Raw genomic sequence first — 15,376 nt, forward strand, 5'->3', positions numbered from 1 at the left:
TACTTTTTTGCCCCACTGTATTGGACAGCTGAGGCCAACACTACCCATACTGCTGAGCTTACCTCATACCTGTATTGGTACTCTTACGTTAAAGAAAGAAAAATCCACAATGGTCACTGAAATAACTGCTAAAAGTTAGCTAATGAAAATCAGACATTGCTTTTGAATTGTGGTTCAATAGAATTAAAATTATAGTACCCTTAACTTAATATTTCTTTTGCTGTCTGTCAGTGTGACTTCTGCACATGTCGTCAGATTTCCTGGCCTACTCCTTATGAGTAAACTGCTCTAGCTGTTTCAGGTTTAAAAGGTGCTTTCTCCAGACTACATGTTTCATGTTATAGTCAGATTTAGATCAGAGCTCATAGAAAAGAATTTAACCAACAATTTTGCCCATGTGCGTGTAAGGGGTTGTAAAATGATATTAAAAAAATTAAATGGAAAAGCCTGAAAGTAATCTCACAGGGAGAGCTTGCATAAACGCGGACCTAGCTCATATATAATATGAGCATAAAAGGGCGAAAGGAGTGAAGTTTGGACATCAGTTTGGAAAGTCTGAAGTGGTGGTATGATGTACGTAGCCTACAAAAATTAGTTGTATTGATAATGAGTTTTTAAGTTTTTTGCTTCTGTTTTGCTTTTTTGTTTTAGGTTTTAGTAGGGTTTTTTTAGTCTTTATAGTATTACGGTAGTAGCAGCATTGATTTTGAGGAAAACGACAACCAGAAATTATGCTAGCGTGAGTGTGCTGGCCTCACACTCAGAAGTTTTCTTGTTTCATGGAGCACAGAAAAGGAAATTGAGGTACTAAGGTGTTGTTGGCCAATGTGCAACCTAAACCTTATCACTATGACTTTTGTAACCCTATACAGATTCATCAATACAGAACAATACAACAATACAGAACACATAGAAAAAGCATAATAGGTCAATTTTAGACACAAGTTTTTTAATGTTGTGTACTGACATGTAATTTTCAAAAGGATTTGCAGCCCTGTATTGAATGGCATGGTACAATTTGTTTAGTAAACCTGCCTCTCAGGTATATGCTTCTTTGGTGGCCTCTGCTTTATGGGTGTGACACAATAAAAAAACCTTTGCAGTAGTGGCTCAATAACAGCCTGTAAGGCCAAGAAAGCAAGTGTTGTTGGAATCAGTGTTGCCATGGTAATATGAACCCTGCGAGTGGCAAAAAGATATTATTATTACAATTTCAATGAGCCTGCAATTACGTCAGATTCCTTGAACTATTCAAATAGTGTGGCCACACATGTGGTTTAATGTAAACAAATGGATACAATATATGTTTCATAACTATCACACGTGCAGTTCGTTTGCTTTTGGCACCTTGTAGAAAGTCCTGACAAGTGAACTGTGCATAAATAACAACACGCTGGTAGAAATGGTTAAAAAGGAAAAACTCAATTTCATTTGATCTCTTCAAAGTAAGGTGTGGTCGAGTGCAAATATGAGGCCACAGGGCATCAACAAAACTGACTTTTCCAGCTGTCTTGCCATGCCAAGGTGTTCAGTTCAGATACCGGCCCACTGGCTCAAGTGGTAGAAACTGTAACACACTGAGAGTTCAAAGTACCTAAAGTGTTATTCTGCAGGTGGGGAAAGCCCTATGTTTTGGTGCATCAGGGCAGTCGCACAAAATAGCTAACTTAATGAGCTTAATAAGTCACTTAATAGGTTCTATTAAGACATTTTTAATTTATTTTCTCTGTGGACAGGGTGTGGTCACCTGACCTGTGCTGGTTCTGAGGTTTATTCCTCTTTGCAGATTTAGCAACTATTTTCTAAAATGCACAGTGTTACATGATGTAGCAAGCCTGCTACTAAACTACTGCTACTGCTATTAAAGTACATCATAACTTTAAATTCAAAGTGATGGCTCCTACCAAAGTCTTCTAGAAGCACGTCCTGTTAGTTAGCAGCCATATTGATATCCTTCCGGTAACTTTTTTTGGACAGTTACTAAACTAAACTTTCATAACAATTGTTAATCGAACATAAATGACCGCATGACTGAACTTTGGATGCATGATAACTTTATTGAAAGTTCAGCAGTGAGAAGAAGAAAAAACAGGATGTGCACTGTATGGGTTGTCAGCAAAATTGATACTCAGATATTAATTAATAGTAAAAATCAACAATACTAAATTAAGATAATCATTTGCTATGGTATTGATAGCAACAGTGCCCTGTTTGCCTCCTCTTGCTGATAACTTTACACAGCAATGCGATGAAGAAAGCAAGGCCCACTGATCTTCCTCTCTCTAACAGCTAAAGTACTTAGCATTCATAACAGTTTAGGCGAAATTTCAGAGGTCAGTAAAGCTACTGAAACAGTTATCATAAATGTTGACCTATCCAGCATGCACTACAAGCAATTACCCGAAAGCCATATTAGCCATCTGGTATCAATAACTTAGCAACTAGGAGATGAAAAGTATAGTTGGGTAAACTGTGAATAATTATTGCAGAGCTGAAAGAGTCATGGATGGAACGTCTTTGTACAACTATTTAATAAAATGTGGTTCTTATTTTGTTGTAGCCATCAACAAGGTCAGTTTTAAAATGCAGGCAGTAACGGTTTCAATTTTACAGTGTTCTTTTAGAACTTCTTTATTTTAGTATAACTTATACCAACTTAACCCAAAGTTTATTCTTTACTTTTCCATTAATCGTATAGATGTGTGAGGTATTGTGTTGTTTGTTGTACCCTTTTGTTTTTTGTTAGGTTCTGAAATCTGTTGTACCCTGCACAATCTGTAATGAAACTATCTAAATAATTTGTAAAACAAATTAAAACCTCCAGACTTGACATTAATCTTTTTTTTTTAAAAGCTAAGTCATATTTAGGGAAATTTAGTTGAAAACGAGTTAAATTAACAAGTAAACAGTTAATTCTTTTGAGATATGATTTCTTCACCATTACTTCTTTTGCAGGATAGGGTTAAAATTTTCCATGTAGCATTGGATTCAGTATTGAGTATTTCCCTGGGTATTATTATTGAGTTTTAAATTCCAGCAAAGTCTGCTTGCGTATCGATCCCGCTTATCAGTTCCACTTGCACTTCCACTGCTGTACTACTTCTAAGAAAAGTGTTCCGTATAATATGTGTAATCACTATTTGTTTTGAGTGACGACCCCAGCACTGATGCCTACAAAGAGAGGAAATACCCCCGACATGCACAAAGATTTGACCACAGCATGCAAATAATTAGCATGAATGTCATATCTTTGACATGCTACTTAGCAACAGTGGTGTCTTCAAAGTGGAGCCAATGAGAATCGATAAGAGAATTGATAATGAATCAAATCAATGCATTATATCGATAATGGAATCGATAAATTCTTATTAGTTCGTATCACTAGTGATAATTCTAGTCGACTAACAGAACTACAGTGGGGCAAAAAAGTATTTAGTCAGCCACCGATTGTGCAAGTTCTCCCACTTAAAATGATGACAGAGGTCAGTAATTTGCACCAGAGGTACACTTCAACTGTGAGAGACAGAATGTGAAAAAAAATCCATGAATCCACATGGTAGGATTTGTAAAGAATTTATTCGTAAATCAGGGTGGAAAATAAGTATTTGGTCACCTCGAACAAGGAAAATCTCTGGCTCTCACAGAACCGGCAACCTTCCAATTACAAAGCGAACACCCAACTCTTCAGCCACAATCGCCCCTTTTATCAATGACAGTTTTGCTATATGACTAACAAAATTTGGCTTTACTGCTAAAATAAGTTTGTTATGAGAAGAAACCAAAGCAGCCGTACTGGTTTTGGTATCTGTAATCCAAGCAAACAGAGCTTTGGTTTGGGTTCTTGCTCTGATCTTTTGCCTCACTCAAAGCCCTTTTTGCCCCTGAGTTGCTTCAGGAGAAGGTACTCAGTAAACAAAGTCCAAGCAATTTAAGCTTTCTTTGAAAGTTGCCACTTCACAAGGGTTCTTCTGCTGTCTTGCTCCAAACCCATGCCTCAGGCTTCTTTGCCTCAGGGCAAGTTGTTCTATCCAGGTTTGCTTCAGCAAATGACAGTGCTATCCTTTCTTCAGATGTTGAAGTTTTCATAAATTGCTTCTTCTCAAATGCCCAAACTGTTTACCTTGAATGACCCAGCCAGGAGCTATTTTCTCCTCTTAAACCAGCACACAAAACCTTCTAACGTGGTAAACGTAGGATTCGCTGAAGGAGTACAAGAGGTGAAACTCCAGATTTACAGCTCAGTCTAAGTTATATTTGACTGTACCTGCAGGTTAAAACTGAAAGATTTATATCATAGATACAAGCTACCAAAGTAAGTTCTCTTTGTAGTGTGGTTGAGGTCGCCTTGAAACGTTTGGTTTCATATAGTTTCTTTTTTAAACTAAATACATAAAACCAAGTGATTATTCAACATAGTGATCAACATCTCTGAAATTTGTTGTGAAATGATTTGCTGCACCAGAACCTCATTTGCTCTCCATTGAAATGTTTTTTTTTTTGTTTGTTTTTTTAAATCTGGCCTGTGCCGGTGTTTGAAAACCATTGAACCATCGATTCCAGGCAATTTGGACATATGATAGGACACTGGTTGGACACATCTCCAGAGGATTCAAAAAGGAGAGTGCAAGGCACATCTGATAATGGAGGCAATGATAAGCACTTTATTAATATGAATGTGAATGGGTGGCTATGGCTTGTTGTGTACAAGTGTTTTGAGCACTCGGTAAGAATAGAAAAGCACTATATAACAGTCTGTTTGCTATATTGCTTTCAATTCAACCCCTTCCTGAATAAGAGGCGTTAAATTATATTTTGCATACAACCCTCTGATTTCTGGTGCATCTACCGGGTTTTTATTCTGTGAATTATCATCTAAGGATGACATGCACTCAGAACATCGAGTGTTTCTTCTCATATCGTGCTCATAAAAATGCATAGGTGATAATTTTCTGCTGCATGATGTGTAGTCTCTGTGGAAGAGTACATACTGTGCTTGGATTGATGTGTGTGTGTGTGTGTGTGTGTGTGTCCTCCATGAGGAACAGCCTGGGGGAAGCTAACGTGCTGTAACAGACCAAGGCAATGAGCCACAAACACTGTTAGGATCCACTGGGAAATAACATGTAAAGCACTGCCTTTCAGTGTGTGGGAGAGCCCAGGGAAATAACTAAGATTGGTGTGAACCTCTGTCATCACTGTTAATTCCCCGTACACACATTCACATGTGCAAACACATATGAAACTGCTTCATTGGTCTCTTGCTCATATAACATATAATGCATTGATAGTATTTTTATACTACACACACAGAAATCCAATTTTACTGACTCTGCACACACACACACACACACACACACACACACACACACACACACACACACACACACACACACACTTGTTTTCATATCTTAGTGACCATATCTACAGGGTGGGCCATTTATATGGATACACCGTAATAAAATGGGAATGGTTGGTGATATTAAAGTCCTGTTTGTGGCAGATTAGTATATGTGACGGGGCACATTCCACTAGATGGGTGGTGACCATGGTGGCCATTTAGAAGTCGGCCATCTTGGATACAACTTTTGTTTTTTCAATAGGAAGAGGGCCATCTGACACATCAAACTTATTGCTAATGTCACAAGAAAAACAATGGTGCGCTTGGTTTCAACGTAACTTTATTCTTTCATGAGTTATTTACAAGTTTCTGACCACAGAAATGCCAGCACAGGCATCCAGTATCTGTAGTTTCAGGTGCTGCACATCTCGTATCTTCACACCATAGACAATTGCCTTCAGATGACTCCAAAGATAAAAGTCTAAGGGGGTCAGATTGGGAGACCTTGGGGGCCATTCAACTGGCCCACGACGACAAATCCAACTGTTCATCTAGGAATGCTCGGACTGGGCACCCATAATATGGTGGTGCACCATCTTGCTGGAAAAACTCAGGGAACGTGCCAGCTTCAGTGCATAAAGAGGGAAACACATCATCATGTAGCAATTTCAAATATCCAGTGGCCTTGAGGTTGAGCCTTGAGAATGGACCCACTATCGTACCCCATATACCACACCAAACAGCACTTTTGTTGTTCTAACAGTCTTGGAGGGATCCATCCAATGTGGGTTAGTGTCAGACCAATAGCGGTGGTTTTGTTTGTTAACTTTGCCATTCACATAAAAGTTTGTCTCATCACTGAACAAAATCTTCTGCGTGAACTGAGGGTCCTGTTCCAATTTTTGTTTTGCCCATTCTGCAAATTCTGTGCGCCGATCTGGGTCATCCTCATTGAGATTCTGCAGTAGCTGGAGTTTGTAAGGGTGCAATTTGTGAGTAGCTAATATCGATGTTCGACTAATGCCCCTCTCCAGTGACATGTGGCGAGTGCTATGCTGTGGGCTCTTGCTGAATAAAGCTAGGACAGCCACTGATGTTTCTTCATTAGTGACAGTTTTCTTGCGTCCACATTTTGGCAAATCCAACACTGAACCAGTTTCCCGAAATTTAGCAAGCAGTTTGCTAACTGTAGCAGGGGAGATGGGTGGTCTCGTAGGGTGTCTTGCATTGAAATCTACTGCAATGACCTGGTTACTGCGTTCACCAGATATCAACACAATTTCGATCGGCTCCTCACATGTTAAACTCTTCGACGTGTCAATGGCTGTGAAAAAAGAGAAACTTGTAAATAACTCATGAAAGAATAAGGTTACGTTGAAACCAAGCACAACATTGTTTTTCTTGTGACACTACCAGTAAGTTTGATGTGTCAGATGGCCCTCTTCTTAGTGAAAAAACAAAAGTTGTATCCAAGATGGCCGACTTCTAAATGGCCACCATGGTCACCACCCATCTTGAGGAGTGTGCCCCATCACATATACTAATGTGCCACAAATAGGCCTTTAATATCACCAACCATTCCCATTTTATTACGGTGTATCCATATAAATGGCCCACCCTGTACTTAACATAATGCTTTCCTTAACGGCTAACTCATCAAACTTGAATACCTAACCCTAACTCTTAGCCTAAACCTAACCATAAACTAACTTACACTAAAACCACATTTTCAGTCTCCAAAATTCTTTCAAACTCTTGAGGACGAGCATTTTGTCCCCATAAGGCACTGTTGGTCCCCAGTAGTAGCATTCCAAGTTTTGGTCCTCACAAAAATATCTAAACGTGGCACGCACACACTGATATGTGTGCTGTTGGTGTTCTCACAACTCACAGCTCTCCCATGATATACACGCACTGGAGACACAGAGTATCTCATGGATACACTGAGAAATACACTAATCTTTTCCAGCACTGTCACTTTAGCTCTCTCATTGCCTCATGAGGCCCAGCTAGTCAAGCAGTGGCATCTGTCTTTGTAGTGCAATTGCTTCCACTGCAACACAAAACACCAATTGAACTGTTGCATCGTTTTTTACTGCTATTCATCAATAGCATTGTTATCACTAAGAACTAAACTAAGTCCTACAGTGCAGTGGTGGGTGAATGGCTTGATGTCACTTGTGGGTAGATCTGATTAATTATGGCAGATTGTGTGAATGATGATGAAGTTGAAGTGTCGTTTTCAAATGGCAGATGATGTAATACTCCAAACCCATACAAAATGTTTTATATTTCATTACAGTGTGTAAAATCTCACCACTTGATGTCAGTAGATTTCAGATTGCAGTCACCTGAGCTCTGTTTTCTTACCCTCCCAATTCAATTGCATAATCATTGCTACACAGCAAATCCAGCATGTCCAAATTAACACTGTTGGATTTGATTTCAACACTATTAAAGTGTCTATACGGGTCCACACCAGAGAGTGTTAACGTACCAACTCTCCAAAAAGAGTTAAATTAACTCTGATTTAGTGTTAAACACCAAATCTGTCTGGAGTTGATAATTTAACACTTGGTGTTAAGAGTTTATATATTAACTCTCAAAGAGTATTTTAGTTTAACTACGTAAGAGTTATCTTCTAATTCATTCTAAAAAGCGGGAATTTTACTGTTCTGAACTTCTAGAAATTTCTTTTGGAAATAAACATTTACTAAAAAGATGCAATGGTTTTTGAAAAACATTTATTCTGAACTGTGCACCACAATTTCAAAACATTTTCTGAAAGATGTAACAGTATACATGTTCTCACTTTCATTAGAATTTTGTTTATCAAAAGGTCTGACATGGTAAATGCAAATAACAGCATTCTCATCACTTATTTCTTCAATACAATATGCATGTCCTTCATTCATCCCTTTGTGGAACTTCAACGCACTTCTGCTCTCCCCCATATTCCATCTTCACAAGCATATCCTGTGCGGAGATTGAATAAAAATTAGTTGACACTAATTAATGGCACAAATAATCCAGTAATCAATTGCAGCACAGTAAAAAAAAAAAAAAAAAAAAAAAAAAAAAAGGAATCCTCTTTGAGCCATTACTTGTGTAAAGTATTTTCCCAAAAGACAAGGACACAGGCAACAGGTAATACTGAACTAAATGTAAAACCTCAACCTTTTTGATTTTTACCTAAACCGTGTGCACAAAACTCTGGAGGGATCTATGCTAACGTAGAACCCAGTCAGGACGTCTGCTACTGCTGTTTGCTCGTGTGTTTTTTTTTGTTTTTTGTTTTTTTTTGGGCGATCGGTTTCAGGCTTCAAGTAGCACCATTATACCAACATTTCACATTCTACACATTGTTTTAGGTGTATTTGACCAAAAGTTTGACTGAAAATTCACATGCAAGCTTTTTCTCAAGGCTGTGGTATTTGCCCGCAAACAATACCTTTCAGCTAGCTAAAACAGAATGTTATGCTATCACCGAGCAACATGGCTAATGCCTTTCACACAGCTTTGTCTCAACTCCAAAGAGCCACAGAAGTAAAAGCTCATAATAATAATTGAAACAATCTTTGAAAAAATGACTTACCAAGCATGGCAAACAACTCAAATATGTAGAGCAAAATGTTCTGAAACGGCTTCACTTCAGCTTCGATTGGAGCCGTGCTGGGGGCGGAGTCTGTGAATTTACTCTATTGGTGTCATAGCCCCTCTAGGAGTTCAGAGTTAAGAGGTCAAGAGTTAATGTTTCCATTGTAACACCTCCAGATTTGACAGAGACACTCATTTTTAACACTCGATTTTAACTACTATCATTTTACACCTCAGAGTTACATTAAAAGAATGTGACTCTGCTTAGAGTAAAATTAACTATACTTTTGCAAGAAGACTATTAACACCAAAACATTTAACACTTTTGAATTTGCTGTGTACGGTGGCTGCTGTAGGACAAATAACTCTGTTGTGAGTTTAGACTGTCAGTCTGCTGTTTACCTCAACTGTCAATATGTGTCCATGTCTATTAACTCTGGAGGAGGCTGTAAATTTTGGTGAAAGGGTCTGATACGGGTTGATAAGTTAGTGTAGCTCACTTCTATGTTTTTCCTGGTAGCGGCAGTTACCATTTGTTAGGTCCAGTTAGTATCTGTTAGTTGATGTTAGCCTCTGTTAGGTGCTGTTAGCTGACATTAGTACAACTTTCTTTGAAGTGGATCAAAATTGTTGATCTTGGACACTTAGCGAATAATCTCTCCCACAGTGTGAGAATGTAATCAAACTGTTTGTCAGAGGGAAAGACACTGAGCTACTACTCATGGATGGATGGATGGATGGATCAATAATGGCTCTTAGTAAAAGCAACTTGGAGAGAGATGAGGTTTTAAAGTACAGAATATAATCTCCATGTCAAATGCTTTTCTGGCATTGCAGCAAGTTGACTAGTTTGTTCAGCAAATGAAACATCAAACTGCAGACATGTTGTCCTTACATAATTCAGATGGATTTTAAACATAAGTGGACTAATTTGCCTAATCTGTGAGGTTTTAGACCACGTGGAAATGCAGTCATCCAGTGAGCTGAAGACATTTTCAGGTCCTCTGTCTGTGTGCGTGAGAAACAAGGTTCAGGACTGAAAGTTCAAAGTATTTTTGGTGGAAATGTACTTGTATAGTCCTTGGTTGCTGAAGATATGAATCTCTCTACCTCGCTCTATCTGTCTGAAAAGCAATAGTGCTTTATGGTGAAGCAGACTAAAGAGATGTAAATCTTTGAACTCATACACTTTTCTTTACATTTTTTTTTCATTGTATTTGGAAAGTACTTATGATTTATATGGTTATGATTATGGATTATGATTATGGTTATGATTAATTTTACTTATTTAGCATAAAGCAAAGACAGTCTAATAACATTGGCACTCTGCAGCTCAGCTCGGTACATAAATCTACACTGCAGGCTGTTTCTGTGAAATAATGATGTTCTTTCAAAGTGAGAAATGTTGCTCTTTACAGTCCCTCTATCTTACTTGTTATACAGTGATCATTTCTTTCCCTCTCTTTGTGTCAGATAACAGCTTTTGATGAGCTTCAGGCAGATTTCAAGGTGCCAATCGATCAGGGCAACCCACTCCATGCGGTAGGTCTGCTTTCCCTGTTCATTTTTATTCATACACCCTTCTTTTACAGATTTCTTTTCATGATTATCTTACTGTCTGTGTGTTGCGTTATGAGAAAAAATGGAAAGTCCCGTATAATGCAAAAACATTGCAAGAAGTGGTTCTCAGTCTTTCCCAGTATATTTTGACTGTTTCTTCTCTGTTTCTCTTTCCATTAATTTCAAATCAAGCAGTTGGCAACATTCTAGTTTTGTATGCCGTCCTCTTCTCACTTCCTGGCTGACAAGCAGACTCCTATTATAAGACTGCAGGCCCAAGTGTTAAGTATGAATGACTCATCTTTTACAAAAAAACAACCTTGAATATGGTTATAAATAAAATCGAAGTGACAAGCCACAAACATAGGTAAATGTGGCCCGCCAATGATGATTTTAACAATGCAAGCCATTTCTAAACTGTCAACTCTAAATCCTCAACCCTAGATGTTTAATACAAGCTCATTGCTAGACACATGTCTATGGCAATATTTGCTGACTCACAATTATAAGAGGGATGCTAATCAAACTATATAGCTTGTGACATCATTACCTAAGCTTTCAACTGATTTCAAATGATTCTTCACCTTCCACTAACATGAAGCAATAATTCAGAGTAAAAAGCAACTGAAATATATATAATCAAGGGTTTATTTTTAATCATGAAGGAAAATAAATGCAAGTAAATTTCACTTGACCATATTCCACTAAATGTAATGACTTTGCACTTATGTAACAAATTTGTGGAGTTTTTTTATGTAACAAAATCAGTCAAGTCAGCATTTGAGGCAGAAATTTATTTGAGTGTAACTTTTTGGTTTTTGTTCAAAAATATTTTCTTTCTTTACTGCAGGACTTTTGTAAGTTGTGGGAGATACTATCACAGCTTAATAGATTAAAGTTCCTGCTGAATCATTTAGAAATATGATGTACATTTCAGCTGAATATGTGATTTTTTTTTTTTTTTTTTTTTTTTTAAAGCATGCAGAGACATCATTAAATTGTGTCATCGGCAGTTCTGATCTGGAAGCCCTTTCAGCAGGGCAGCATCATTTATCAGAGTTTTCCACAAGCAGCTTAACTTCAACCTTCCAAAGATGCAAAACATTGACAACCATTTTCTACACTTTACAAGTAAAGTTCAGATCTGTTGGTTGAGATTCTAAAAATGATTTTTGTGATACTATTTATTTCAAAGAGGCTTTTTTGGTGCTCTGATAGCAGTTTAACGTGCTGGCATTATGGCGCATTAGTACACTCTGCTAACGTTTCCATAAAAATAACAAAGGCAATCTTTTAACTCAGAAAAAGTCTTACAATAATAAATTATTGTTGTCACATTAATGCTTTTACAAAAGACTACAGTAGAGTCTTGTGTAAAAATTATGAATAGAGGCTCATAATAATAGAAAAAAGTTAATACACAAAATATATAAATGTACACAATTTACATTTAAAATAAAAACAATAGAGAACAGAACCACAATAAATAACGTGAAAAATTTGCACTTTCTTCGTTTCAGCTGACCGTGAAAGTCTTTAATGTGCATGGCTCTTATTTGTGCGAATCTCTTTTTTCCTGCCCTCAGTTTTATTATTACTGCAGATCCACCTTAGTTTTTGAGCAGAAGTTAAACGGGTAAAGATCAGACGAGATGACAACAACTTATTATGTTAAAGAAGAGCAGAAAATATTCAATTCAATTTTATTTATATAGCACCAGTATCAATAGTCCCAGTATTTGCCTCAAGGTAGTTTGTATTTTAAGGTAAAGACCCAACAATAACAGAGGTAAAACCCACTTGGTGACAGTGGGAAGAAAAAAACTCCCTTTTGACAGGAAGAAACCTCCGGCATGACCAGACTCAGGGAGGGACAGCCATCACAATGGGCTGGCGGTTAGGGGAGGAAGACAGGAAAAGACAAGAATTACTAGTGACTAAATGCAGAGTGGTGTTTAAACACATGATCCCAAGAAGTGTTACCAAAGATATTGTAGTGTAAAAGAAGATGCCAGAGAAGTTCAGCTTAGTCTTTTAATTGCATCAGCTCACTTGGGCACCATGTGGCATTTTAGCAAATTAAATATGGAAAACTACATGCCAGAACTTACTGTTACAGCAATCGCAAAATATCTCCAAACTACTGATAGCTTTAATTTAAAACTGAACTGAATAGATGAGACTTTTACTGTTACTGATAGAAATCTTGCTTTTTGAGTGTGATGTGCTCTCCACATTTCAGACTGGTTCTTCCCTCATGAGAACCGAGGAGACACAAAGATACGAAGCTGCAAGCCAATCCCTGACAATGTTTGAAACTAATTGATTTGACTGTAAACATTAACTGTTTTGGACTTTTGGACTAACACACACAAAAAGAGCTTGAAGTTGGTCCAATCCCAAGATTAAAGATCACAAAGGTCATACACTTCCTGACTTGAGACTGACGTGTGCAGACAAGACATCTATGTTAACCTTTATGGCTTTCATTCTTCTACAAATGTGCCGCGTTTGAATTTTGTTACTGCAATGCTGTGATTAAAGGGGATCATTTTTTACATCCACATATATGCAGAAAATTATAGGCAGGAATAAAATCTCATGTAGGGCAACATATATTCAAAACATAGCCCTTTCGGATTTAGTTATATGGGTAAGAGTTTTAGGAACTCAGCGCCCAGCAGAAGCTTTACGATTGGTTGGTTTGTATAAATTTCTTTTTTTAATCTAATTCATTCCCTTCTCTTTCTTCTTCCTCCCAAACATAAAATTATTCAGTGTTACCACTCCCAAAAGCAATCAGGAGACGTTGCAGAGAAAGATGTTCTTCAGGGTTGGTTAGCGTGGGAAACCTACTCTCGGTGAAATTGTTTCAGGATCAGTTCCAGGGCTCTAAACCCCTCTCCCCAGAGTATTCTGAGCTTTTACAGTTGGCTCTTAATAATGCACACTGCTATAGCACCAGCAGTGAGCCTGAAGGTGACATTGACTTAAAAGCTCTGGACTGTATAGCTTCTTAGGACTATTGACTTCTATACGTACATGCTTGGGGATGGGTGTCAGAAGCAGGGAGAAAAAGTTGCAGAAAGAGCAAGACTTCCGAAAAAAATTGCAAACTGGGTGAAAGAGTTTGAGATGGAAGCTGGTAGACAGAAAAGGGGAGAAATGGCTGAATGAGGATTTCGTAAGAGGCAAATGAAAAGGACTCTTCAGATTGAAAGGCATTTTCAAAACTCTGAAAACAGTGCATTAGACCAGATTTCCCCGCTCAGTACCACTTTCATATTTTGTCATATTTGCATATCATTATGCAATGCTGAACGTATCAAAGAAACCAGCGAGGGAATGGGTACAAAAGGTTCCATCTAATTTTCTCTTCCATTTTCCTTTCTTCTCTCACTCTCCCACATTTCCTTAACCCATCCCTCCCCCATTCTCCTCCTCCTTACATGAAACGCATCACTGCAGTCAATATTAACATGAAAATGTGGCCTTGAATTGCATGATTTCTTTCCAAAATACACATTCATTAAAGGCATTGTTAAAGTTCTGGCTACTCGTAAAAGTTTTTACGATGAGTTCAACTTGATGTTTTAGTTTTCTGCTGGGTTCCCAGGGGCCTTGAAAATCTTAGAAATTTTGGGGGAACGGGAAAACCTCAGAACAGATTGTAAGAAAATAAAGCAACTCTCTCAAAATTACATTTAATTGATTAAGTCAGGAACTGCATAAAAGGAGGGGATGAGTGGAAGTGGGTTGCAAAGTGGGTATTCAACTCTTTTCAGGATAAAGTGTGTTAAAGAGCCACTGTATGACATCTGGTGCTTTCTTTTTCTTTCTTTCTGTGTGTGTAGTGTGTGTATTAATTTCTTTCTGGGGACCAAAAATTGGAGGTTTACGATACTTGTGGGGACCAACAGCCGTTATGGGTGACTAAGATCCCAGTCCCCACAAGTTTGAAGGCATTTTTGAGACTCAAAATGTTGTTTGAGTGTCAAAGTATCAGTTAGGTTATGGTTAGGTTAGAGTTAGGGAAAGCATTATATCAATGAGATGTCCCCACAAGGATATAGTGTGAGTGTGCACACTAATAAATTTAACTAGGCCATGTAAGCCTTAACTGAAAGGTTGAAATTACAATAAGACACAATACAAATTTTACTGAATAACTTACACAGTACACATAAATGTTTTGTTTTTTTCATTAAAAGGACTAAGAATACCAAATTTCCTACATATTTTGCACACATCTTGGTTTTTGGTATACAATAGGAAAACATTCTCTCATTTACCTTTCTGGCAGTTTGATGGTTTCATTCTGAACAGCCACACTTTTCCCTCCATCTCTCTAACACACACACGGCCTCTTACTGAAACTGTCCATGTGATCTGCCTCTCCCTAACTTTTGCATAATATCTCTCAGTTTTCTTTTCCTCCGTCCGCTCTATCTGTCTCCATCTTTCTTGCTTGAAACCAGCAAGTCTAATTAGCAGTTGCTGTCAGCCTGCTCCCTGAGGGAGGAACCTCACACTGGGCACATTCTTCATGCAGACACATGGTCAGGTGCTATCTTTCGGCATCACTGTCTATCCATCCCTGCTGCACAGTAAACTTTATGTAAAAGTTGCTCTCTTGTTGTTTCCCCTCTAACTGCCACACACACACACACACACACACACACACACACACACACACACACACACACACACACACACACACACACACACACACACACACACACACTCAAATATGGAGTAGCAATCTGGGAAACTTGGAGGAATAAATTTATGAAAAATGTCACATCACATGGAGGAATGTCTTTTACCCATAAAACATATGGACTGTTTTTTACTGGAGGGTTTCTAAAGTTTTTTTTTCCA

The 15,376-nt window shown here is 38.0% G+C and overlaps 1 protein-coding gene and 1 long non-coding RNA gene across 8 annotated transcripts in view; one reads left to right on the plus strand and one right to left on the minus strand.

Annotated features, from left to right (window-relative positions):
- cnih3 (cornichon family AMPA receptor auxiliary protein 3) overlaps window positions 1-15,376 on the plus strand; it is a 133,144-nt gene that overhangs the window by 21,210 nt on the left and 96,558 nt on the right. For all 7 annotated transcript variants that reach the window (XM_080289849.1, XM_026194025.2, XM_080289845.1 and 4 more), the window contains exon 2: window positions 10,409-10,477. In XM_080289849.1, coding sequence (XP_080145975.1) covers window positions 10,409-10,477 — 69 coding nt within the window. The remainder of the gene's footprint in view (window positions 1-10,408; window positions 10,478-15,376) is intronic.
- On the minus strand, window positions 8,066-9,072 carry LOC145420536 (uncharacterized). Its single transcript, XR_013901859.1, has 2 exons — window positions 8,934-9,072; window positions 8,066-8,314 (listed from the first exon to the last, which is right to left on the minus strand). It is a non-coding gene; the product is annotated as an uncharacterized LOC145420536 (long non-coding RNA).

The sequence above is a fragment of the Astatotilapia calliptera genome, chromosome 15 (assembly GCF_964374335.1).
Source record: "Astatotilapia calliptera chromosome 15, fAstCal68.1, whole genome shotgun sequence".
NCBI classification, from domain to species: Eukaryota; Metazoa; Chordata; class Actinopteri; order Cichliformes; family Cichlidae; genus Astatotilapia; species Astatotilapia calliptera.